Here is an 11,194-nt window from a genome sequence, read left to right on the forward strand (position 1 = left end):
CGCTCTTATTGTTGGAGAAGTAGTTCCAAATACATTCATAAGAACATCTGAATACGGAAAGCATGATTCAGAAACATGGTTTGAATTTCCGAAGGAATCAGCAGCCCTGAAGGTGCACTCTCCAACGGAATAGAAGCATCATAATCTTATGTAGGCATAATACTGATAAGATATTAAATAGCCGGGATATATATTATCTGAATATATGTTACTGTGCTTGATGAGCATTCTCTAACCATTCCAGACAGCAAGACAACCAATTGGGGCCAAATGAACCCACAGTTTTATGGCGGGCATCTCTACTGTATCGACAAATCCACCGTTCATTATTGATCAGTCTCGATTGGTTCAATTTCTGGAGAAGCCAATATCCTGACTTTACGTAGGGAGTCCAACTGATCTTGTTACCGAAATCAATTATGACGGTAAAAGTAGAATAGTGGCAAGCCATCTCAATTCGATAGTAGTGGTTAGTTGCACTTCTTCTATATTTGGACAGATAAAATTTGACAGCGATGTTTATATGTTGCCACAAAGGGAGCTAGATTTGACTCTGTAAATATACCATTTACAGAGTGCTGTAAAACTGTTGCGATTAACACGTAATGCCTAAAACTAGAGTAGCAGATTACTATAACGACATTTCACGTTATGTACCGTTATCTCCACTTATATTAAGGATTCCTTTCCTGATGATTAGAACGGCGGTCTAATTTGAAAACAGTGTTTGATAGCTTATGAATCCTTTAATACAATAGTAATACTAGTGGAAATATGATTAATAATAATAGATGTCTGATCACCAAGAGAGTGATACCTAATATTTCGCAAGACGGTGGATGGCATGAGTAACAATTGTCGCATTTGAGAAGAAAACAAATCATATTTCCGTATATGCGTCGTTGATAAACCTTTCTGTTTGGAAAATGTTGAATATTTTCATCACCAAGTATTGATTCAGTCTCTGGCATAATCTGGCCCTATGGCTAATGACTTTATATACTGAGACTAACTATTCAACTGTCCTATATACATTTATCTGAATACAGTAGAGTGCCATTGCTCTACCGAATGCCTTACACCTTTCGGTTTATATTTTCAGCGGCAAAGAATATACATATTTTTGTTAAGTGGGCTCAAAGCCGGCAAAACCCGATGCGAAGCACATAGGATCATTCAGGATCCCGAATGACGAAGAATGATGGTATAGACGTCCGCTTTCTTCTAGTATCATTGATTTAGATCCTGGTGAGGAGGTTATCGGCGAATGACCAATTCTTCGATCCATCCCAGTTGATTGACCATGTCATTAGACCTTTAAGAGCGCCGTTATAGTGATCCCAAGCCTGGCCAACCAAGCTAGGAGTCATATAGCCACCACCAGCCCCGGATTGCGCAGGTAACCCGGGAACTTGCATATTGTAGGGAACCTTGATTGTGGTGCCTTGGATGACAATACCCTTATTCAAGCAGTCGGTTTGTGCGATGAATCCCTGGACAGTGCCAGCCGAGTATGAGTCGCCAGAGCAACCATACATGTCGCCGTTATAATATTGCATGTTTAGCCACCATAATCGGCCGTTGTCGACGTATTTCTTGATGATTGGGAGATATGAACCCCAGATGGATCCATATACAATACTTCCACCTGTCACGTATGCTGTCTCTGGCGCCATGGTCAATCCGAAATTAGAAGGCATCTGTGCAAGAACGCCATCAATGATGCGGATCAAGTTTGCCTGTGACGTGGATAGAGTACTAATACTGCCGCTTCCAACCAAACCCGTCTCAATGTCGATATCAATACCGTCAAAATTGTACTGCTTCAAGATTGGGACGATAGTCGAGACGAACTTATCGGCGACGGTGCTAGAGCTAAGGTCGATGCCAGCAGTAGCACCTCCGATAGACATGAGAATAGTGGCGCCCGCTGCTTTGGCTTGACACATTTCGGCGGGCGTCGCAACCTTAACAGTAGCATCCATGCCGTCTTGCCACAATACTGTACCATCTGAGAGGATGACCGGAAAAGCGGCATTAATCACGTTGTAGCCGTTTTGTAAAATCTGGGGGTTCTGGATAGGCGTCCATCCGAATGGAGGGTGAACTCCATTACTTGATCCATCCCAGTTCTCCCAATACCCTTGAAGAACCTTGCCCGCTGGTTTCCCCTTAGTTGCGCATGTCGCGTTTTGAGCAGAAGCAGTTCCGAACAGGGTTGATGCGATTACAGGCAAAAGGAGAAAACTTGCGTCGAGGAGTCGTGTCATGGTCAAAACACTTAATAAGGTCAGTGTTTAATAATCAAGAGACTTGTTCAATCGAACAACGAGAATAAAGTATCCCTCGGTTTGGTCGCAAAATCGGTGAAGGGCATCATGGTGCTTTTATAGAATTCAACCCCCTGATACTTTCGCCTTTTGGATTTTGTCTTATATGGCGTACAAATTGAGAAGGTAGTATTACTCACACCAACTTTAGGTTTCATTTGAGTTACAGTAGATTCTTATGGATCAACGGATCTTCAAGCTATCACATACTACAAGATGGATTACAATATCTCAAGACCCACAAAGGCTGAACGATGTTTAGCATAGGTAAGCGGGCCAATAATTTGCCCCTACATACATAGAGGATGTTATCATCAAGGTTCAGCTTTGTGTCTGCTCCCAAGATAACCTTGCATACAGCGTGATGATTGCCATGATCTGTGCACAGCATTCTCATCAATCCAGGGAATACATATTCCCCGCATTTTAGCTTTTGAGGTATACACTATTTTAGCCTGCGTAAATAAATGGGAAGGTGAACCAGAATCTCGCGCCAGTAAAAGAAAGTAACGTAGGATTTCCTTAAGGCATACAAAGATCTTTAGGAACATAGTCAACGCAAGCGTGTTGAATGTCTGAAGAAGGAAGTTCGGATTATAATGGATGATAATGGCCAGCGGGGACGCGGCTTACGTACGTATGTGAGAAATCAAGAATACGTTGCAGTAAACGCACGAAACATGTGCTTAATGGGTTACATTGCTTGGCAAGGCATGTAACATCCGTGCAGAGCAGCGATAGTATACTTAAATTCTACTAGTAGCAGAGATATGGTGCGGAGCATCGGTCATTCCTAGCTACAAACCTGTCAACATTCCGTCGTAGATTACGGAGTACATGTACCATCCCTGCAACCTTTGTCTCAAAATTACGGGCCTTGTGACTCCTAGTTGCTGGCCCAGCGCTGTGGCCTTCCATATCTGGCTTTCGTGGCCGGGATCCACTAGCGGTAAGGTTCGGGTTGTCGTCAAATGTTTCTATCTTAAATTCTCCGTTGAGGTAGAAGCACTGTTTTCAACAAATAGGCATAGGTCGATAAAGGTGACCACTAGTTCAATGAACGCTATGCGAAACAATTGGATCAGAGCTAACATTCAGCCTCCTATCGCTGATATGCCCAAGCAACATGGATGCAAGCCGTGAAGTGGCAAACGAAGGTTCATCACCAAAGACACCTATTGCACCGAAAGCTCCCAGACAATAAAGTTCAAAGACAGCGGAGCAAACTATAAATGAAAGTGTATAATGCCAAAGGAGACACGTTTCCTCTTAGAACAGGAATCACTGATATAGCAAGGTCTGTGGTACAACCACAGCAAAATGGAGAAATCTAGCAGCGGAAATCATCACTATATTTGTCACCCATGTGTTTCATAATCCACGCGAAAACCTCAAAGTCAAGCACGAAGTATATCGTTGTCCATCATGTAAGCTAGGTTTATCATGGATGATTTCAAAAATATAATTCGTTGATCCCCACGGTGGCACATCATTCCATTGACCACATCTATACTACCTAATGCAGCATTTGCCTTTCTATGGAATTTGATGACATTCCCTTATGGTATAATATCTCCTGGGGTGTTTTTGCTCCCAGCTCTGGTAAAATAAAGTAGAAAGCTTCTAATGAGGTATATTTAGGCATTCTCTTATTATTAAATGCTTGTCCTATTCAAAAAGTTGTTTTGGCTCCCAGGTTGCTCATCTATGTCTCTTTCTCCCCATTTGGTGATTAGATAATATTAACCACCTGCATCACATTTGACGCCAGTAACTCGGTTGATTACTACTAAACTACCTACTACTGTGGTATGGCCAGAATCGTATCGAAAGGCTTGATTGTCTGAGCTGATTTACCAATTTGGGAAAAAAATCTGTGGAATGGCAATAAGGACGATGGTGATGATGATGATGATGATGATTATATTTACCGTCCGTAGTGGGGATAGGCCCCGGCCTGGGTAGGCATTAGACGTGCTAGGCTAGCTACTCTCTATCTAGCAATTCAGATTTTTGTTGTCAATTTCTCCGTTGCCTCGCGACGTCAGCGTCGCAAGGACGATGGTTTGCTATATACTAAGAGTTCCCAAAGGTTGGGGCATAGCCTGTTATTGAACCAGCTGTTACAGCATTGAACCTCTCATCTAGATATTAAAATTAACCTCCATGCTAGGAGTTCACGTCAACGACAAGGCTCCGGTATATCTGTTTCGCGATGTCAGTAGTGGCTACCCTTCCGATGCTTTAAACCAATAGACATGTTTCAAGATACTTTTACACCCGTCCAAATATCGAGTTGACTTTCACTCTTACGAAGGATTGGGATCTAGTATATATGGGTAGAACATCAGCTTAGTAAAGGGCATTCCGGATTTTTGCTGGAATAACAAGATTTTAGATCTTTGATAGAATAGTCCGGTTCATCTCTAGATGCATACGGGGAATATTCTCTAATTCATGACAGTGTAGCTGGAATGTATTGACAAGCCTACAGCGTCTGAGAATTGAAGAGTGACAGAATGTGGATTATCCGTCTACCAGAGCAATTATGGCTACATTGTCATATAGATGCTGTACTTTATGTCAATATGTAGCGATTGATTGTACTTAGGTAGCTTGGCATGTGGCTGACTGGTGACTTCTGCAACTGTTGAGCGACTTTCACCAAACCCTGATTGCACACCAACAACAACCCCCCTTTTTTTTTCTCTGGTGTTAAGAATAGCCCGTCTGGAAGCTATTATTCTAGAAAATGAGATGAAGAATTCCGGGCCTTCAGCTAGGATTAGGTTAGAATTTGTTTGTTTATTTGTTTGTTTATTTGTTTGCGGCGCTCTATATTTAGTACTAATAACAGACCAGCTAAATCAGGAGAATCTGGGGTCAAGTGCTGGCATCGTTGCTGCGCCTTCCGCAAAACCGTTAGCAGAGGTCTCAGTTGGCCAAGGGGGAAAAAATGCAGACATTTGCGCATCGATCAAATTCCTAGTCGGCGCTTTTTTTTTTTTCTTAAGCGCCCTATGAAGCAGGCATGAATAATGGCAAACGTCAAAAACCATTGTGCCAGTCTCGTCTCACTACACACCATGATGCATACCATGTATTCAGGGTTTACATGAGCAAGTATTTCTTGTGAAAGGCACGTACAGATACATTCAATGATACAGCAAAGGTACACAGTTATCAGCATTGTCCCAAATTATTCTCACACCCGGCTACCCTTGCGGCCTCCATATCCGCAGGCCCTCTTCGACTAATTCAGTCCCCGGCAGGATCTCTCTCAACAGTTCATTGGCTCCTTTGCTTACGTCCCGTGCCTTTTCCCATTGCCGAGGGTACCCCAGACTGACCTCCTCGTATCTCACCCCTTCTTTGACATCTGTCCGTCGCACATGCAAATGCCCTGAGACAACTACTTGCGCCCCTCCATAATTTGCTCCAAATCGCCCGCCCTTTGTCCAATCCTGAGTCCTTTTGGTACCACACCACAGAGAAAACCGGGGGACCTTTGGAATGTAGATTAAATCTTCTCGCAATGGCCAGTGATTAACAATCACGAACTTCAAGTTTGGGTATCTCGAGGCATAGTCGACAAATTTTAGTTCCCACTTCTCGCACAGTTTTGCGCACCAATCGTCCCGCGAGCTATATGGATCTGGGTGGAGCAGCGCCTCGTCCGTAGCCCAGATGTTCTCCTCCATGGCCCAGTCTAACGCCTGCTCCCGAGAGACCTCTGCCGGTCGAAACGAATAATCGTATAGCGTAAACACGAGCGCGATCACCACGTCAACACCATTCGGTCCCGGCCATAGCATCCAATCATCCTCTGGTGTGAGGACACCGTACTGGCGTGCGAGTTCCACCAGGGCATTGTATTTCGCCTCACCTCTCAAATGGTCAGCAGGGTGCTTGGCCACAGAAGGCGAGATACTGTAGAGCTCATGGTTTCCTGGGACCCAGAATACATGCGTAAAGCACTCTTTGGCGCGCTCAAAGGCATTGCTCAGGTGGGTAGCTGATTCGCCAATATCACCTGCAAGAATGAGACCGCTCCCAGGCGGTTTGGGCTGCAGAAGATCCCATGCTGAGGAATTGAGGGGATATGCAAGATGCAAATCGGAGATGGCATAAAGTTTCGCCATGGTTATTTGGTGTTGGAGTGAGAAAAAGATAAGCGAGTGGGGTTAGGCAGTGAGTTCTTATAAAGGTTTGATCGAAGGAACCGCTTACTTAAACATAAGACATAATATTTAAGGGGTAGTACGATTACATTTATAAATATTGGGCCTTTTTAAATTTATACTTACTCCTCTCGTCATTCGCTGAGAAATTAACAAATAAATTGACATTACAGGTGCCGCTAACCCTGCGCATATGGGTACTTATTTTGCCTCTAATCATATCATCGCTCTGCTAATACCCGTTCATAGCATCGAGGTTCAAAATTGGGCAGGAAATTTGATGGCCAATATTGACAGTAATTTTATTTTATTTTATTTTATTTTATTTTATTTTATTTTATTTTATTTTATTTTATTTTATTTTATTTTATTTTATTTTATTTTATTTTATTTTATTTTATTTTATTTTATTTTATTTTATTTTATTTTATTTTATTTTATTTTATTTTATTTTATTTTATTTTATTTTATTTTATTTTATTTTATTTTATTTTATTTTATTTTATTTTATTTTATTTTATTTTATTTTATTTTATTTTATTTTATTATTTATTTATTTACTTATTTATTTATTCATTCATTTTTCCATTTACTAGGCTACTATTGCTGCTGTGGTTAAAAGCGTTGGGAAAGTAAAACAATTCTCGGTAAACCTTTTTTTCTCTCCTCTTTCAAGCCTTTCCCGTTTCTGCGTCATAGTACTCCGTATCGTACACAAAATGGCCAGACTGGCTTGGTACAGTATGTCAGCTGTAGCTTTTCTGACCTTAGTAGCTAGTCTGTGTCATGGTTGAAACCTGAATTTTCGGCAAGACTTATATGAGAAAAAGTCATTGGCTTTTACTATTACGGATGAGAATATGATGGGTAATCGAAATAGCATATTCCGTTGGCCAAATATTCCGGAGGGCATTACCCCAACTCACCCAAAGGTGATGTGTACTGAGGATTTATATCCAATAGAAGGCTTGCGCACTTATTCTTTAACCGAACCACTGTGGCCAGTGGCTAAGCATTCTGGCTGGTGGGGCAGCATTGGGTTGCGTCATAGAAATTGGTGTAATCGACAGCTGTAAGATCGTCCACGCAAGTTAAGGGGAAGCCGCCATTATTGACCGGGAAGCGAAAATCATAGGCGCCATTCCCGTCTTTAGTTGGTCTCATTAAACCACACGGTTGCTCAAGATATGGGCTGGTGGCAAGGATTGTTCATCTCATTGGAGATTATGGTAGAGCTGATATCCACCGTTCAAAAAAGCCCGTCCGAAATGAGTCATCGTAGTTTGTTTCCGGGAGGAAGTTGTCAAGCGATGGCCAGATATAGTGCTTTACACCACTTTGTACTGCAATCTCGAAGATGCGAATGCCCCAGAATATTTCATCTTTAATACCCAAAGCCCAACTTTCGAGATTGACAAAGGCATAGTTAACTCCATTGAATGCGCTTTTCGAGTCGGGAACGAAATCTGAGGCGCCCCTTAAATAGTGTTACATTTGCAAGCACTGAGAGTTTCTTTGCGTTACCAGAATTAACATCTCTTGTAAGGACTCGAACAATGAACCCGTGCTTGGCTAGCTCTGAATGAATATCAGTAAGTGACCTTATTACACTATTACTAAGGATCTGGAACACCTTGCACAATTGGTACACCTTGAGCTCCTGTACCGCCAATTATAAGCGCTGTTGGGGGATTCATGATTTCTTCACTCTTGTCTGGATAGAGATGAGCAATTAGAAAGGTTAATGGTCTGTGAGAAAATTTCAGCGATTCCAGATACTTGTTGTTCAATGGGATTGAGCAAAAGTACTTAGGCTTGTCCAATGAATAATGATAATTGCAACACAGAGCTTACGAGGATTGTTGAAGCTGAAGTTCTAACTGGCTACAGGCCACAGTTTTTGCGTAACAACGAGGCCAAAAAAAAAAAAAAAACACTCGGCGTCCGAAATGATGGGCCGGAACAGCTCGACGCGGACATTGCGTCGCATGGTTGGCATGTGTTCACGCGAATTTTAAAATAGTAAACGGTCCAAAATCCCCACGGGCGAGGTGACGTATACAACTGAGTTGCTCATGGCAAGAATATTGCGAAAACAAACACCGCAAAACAGTCTAGCTCATCAAGATGCTGATCGAGAGAAGTCTATGGCTAATTGACAACCAGATGCCGGACTTGTTTCAACAGATTAGGGACATTGCCTGTTAGTAGTGCGCCCCAGTCACGCGAAGCGGACCAGGATATGCCCTGGTCCGCACACTAATATCAGGCTCTTCGAGTATTGGCACTGGCACCAAGTACAGCGTCATATCAAAAGAACCTGATTAAAAAATTACTATTCCTTATAGTATAATTATAGGGAAGAATAATGATAAATGACTTGGTATTGATGATATATTGTGGTGATTATTAATGGATAGTGAGAAGTATCCTGGATACCTTGGTATTATCCGGCCTGGATAAACATGCTGGTATGTGATACTATCAAGCTATTTTCTGAGTTACATTCATATTACGTGTATAAATGGCTATTTCATTCTCAATTTATGCTATCCCCATAATACCATTCTTACCTCACACTTGACTGCAAACGTCTGCCAAACCTTTGTGAAAATCTTCTCCAAACGATCCTTCCATTATGGCCTTTCATACTGATACCGCATTTCTTCTCATCGATCCTTACAATGACTTCATACATCGAGACGGGATGATATATGACTACTTAAAAGAGAGCATTGAAACGACCAATACCGTTGAAAATATCAAGCGACTCATTGCAACTGCCAGGGCGAATAAAATCCCCATTTACTATTGCCTCCACCAGAACTACAGAGGAGGCAACACTGCCGGCTGGAATCAAATGACTTTTTTCACTAGTCTCATTCAAGATAGAAGAGCTGTCGAAAAGGGCAGTTGTGGTACATATATCCGCCTCTATTATAACGATGCTATTTTCACCATATTTTGGCACATGTGTTTCTGTGCTCCTTCCATATTGTTTTTCACAAATGGCATTAGCCAGCTTGAGCACTCCAAAACCACATTCTGGGATAAAATCCAGTTTCCATCACCTCTGCCATCTCCGTCATTTCTATCACAGATTAAACCCTGTTCGTTTATCTTATTTACTGTATAAGTTGCTGTTACAACTACCCCCGCAGATGCCACAGCGCGAGATTTGAGCCCATTTGTAGTATTTTGGAAAGTAACAATAATAGTTGTGGGATATTTTCCCCAGTCGCCAATTCCCGGGAGTATCGTGACTCTTTCCGTTGCTTTGTATACCTTGACCGGGTAATCAGAGTTGTCAAAATATGTATCAAAATCGGAAGCTTCATTTCCGTCAATCTCGCTGTAACAAGATACTTGCGGCTGAAGCGTCAGGAGGTTTTCATGATGATGAAGGGCATTGATAACATCATTAGCAGAGACCTCGGACGGCACTGGACAGACAACATTGTATGTGTGTGCGCTTCGTACCATTTCAAGAACTATTTGTAACAATCGGTTTGACAGAGGATGGGGCATCAATCAGGTAAATGGAAGGAAAGAGAAGAGAACTAAAATAAATATGAGCCGGCCGGCAAACAGGACAAATATGTAGCCTAACTATGTTTGGCAGTTGCAGGGTTTCTAGTTCGTCTTAGCCCTGACATTGCTTGGTAACAGTGAATCGACATGCTTGATACTGGGTGGCGAAGAGCTAATCTACAGGTACCCTGGGTCCCGCATTATCACTCGATGGGTGCGAACTGTTATCGCTAAACCATTAATTCGGCATGGACGAATCTCATCGCTACGCGATTAGATGAAAATATCATGAATATTACGATAGTATTTAGGTGATACTCAACACACGGATAAACATAATGTACTTGTATTCATTTCCCGCCCTCTGAGAGGATACTACAGCCTTGTATTGCCAGTCAGCGGGTTCGCATAGCTTTAAACTAGCGCTACCAAGCTCATGTAGGCCACATTGCTCATCCGCTACCTATTCTCTCTATACTTGTCAGTGGAGCTATGGGATCTGCGGAGGACCCTTCGCATCAAGCCATTGTATTACGCTGCGAGTCCTGGTGACTGCTTGCGTAGACATCTTCTAGGTTCTTCCTCGTCAATGCTCCATCGGTATTTCCCGATGATGTGGACATCTCGGTTGGCATGCTTGGCCTGCGTAAGCTGTTGAGGGTGATACACCAGCATCCTCAGGTGCCCTGTGCCCGCTGTCTTTGAGCCTTCTCTACTTCTAACTCATCTTCCTCTGCCCACAGCTCGGCTTGCGACGCCACAAGCTCTCAATTTTAAATCATGGGATCCAAAAACGAGTTCTAGTAGCGAGGCGTTTTTGGTCGGATAGAGGGGTGCCGTCATGAAGACGTCCGGCCAAAGCCTGATACTGGAAATGAATTTCAGGTTTGCAATTACTAATAGGCATCCATGTAGTTTTACGCATTAAACCAGACTAAGCAGCACAGTTTCAAAAGGGGAAATAAGTACTCTGCTTTCGAAATTATGATTCCCCGCATTTTGATCTAAACCTTGTTATACTTGATTCATATGGAAAAATTCCTGCCTCTAAAGCTTTACACACTTTTGCATTTATAAACGAACATTGATGACGTATAATGCAACAAGCTCTTATTAGTAATCATGAGTACATAATCAGCGTAGTTTGCTACA

General features: G+C 42.3%; 2 protein-coding genes across 2 annotated transcripts; both read right to left on the reverse strand.

Annotated features, from left to right (window-relative positions):
• Positions 1-971: 971 nt before the first annotated feature.
• TRIVIDRAFT_89999 (glycoside hydrolase family 18 protein) lies at positions 972-2,342 on the reverse strand (the record flags this gene model as incomplete). The annotated part of the gene is made up of 1 exon (XM_014098945.1): positions 972-2,342. One exon carries the CDS (start codon positions 2,268-2,270, stop codon positions 1,239-1,241), a length of 1,032 nt encoding a protein of 343 aa, XP_013954420.1.
• A 3,203-nt stretch (positions 2,343-5,545) lies between these two features.
• On the reverse strand, positions 5,546-6,472 carry TRIVIDRAFT_203264 (uncharacterized protein; the record flags this gene model as incomplete). The annotated part of the gene is made up of 1 exon (XM_014098911.1): positions 5,546-6,472. One exon carries the CDS (start codon positions 6,470-6,472, stop codon positions 5,546-5,548), a length of 927 nt encoding a protein of 308 aa, XP_013954386.1.
• Positions 6,473-11,194: the final 4,722 nt, after the last annotated feature.

The sequence above is a fragment of the Trichoderma virens genome (genome assembly GCF_000170995.1).
Source record: "Trichoderma virens Gv29-8 chromosome Unknown TRIVIscaffold_81, whole genome shotgun sequence".
In the NCBI taxonomy this organism is placed as follows: domain Eukaryota; kingdom Fungi; phylum Ascomycota; class Sordariomycetes; order Hypocreales; family Hypocreaceae; genus Trichoderma; species Trichoderma virens.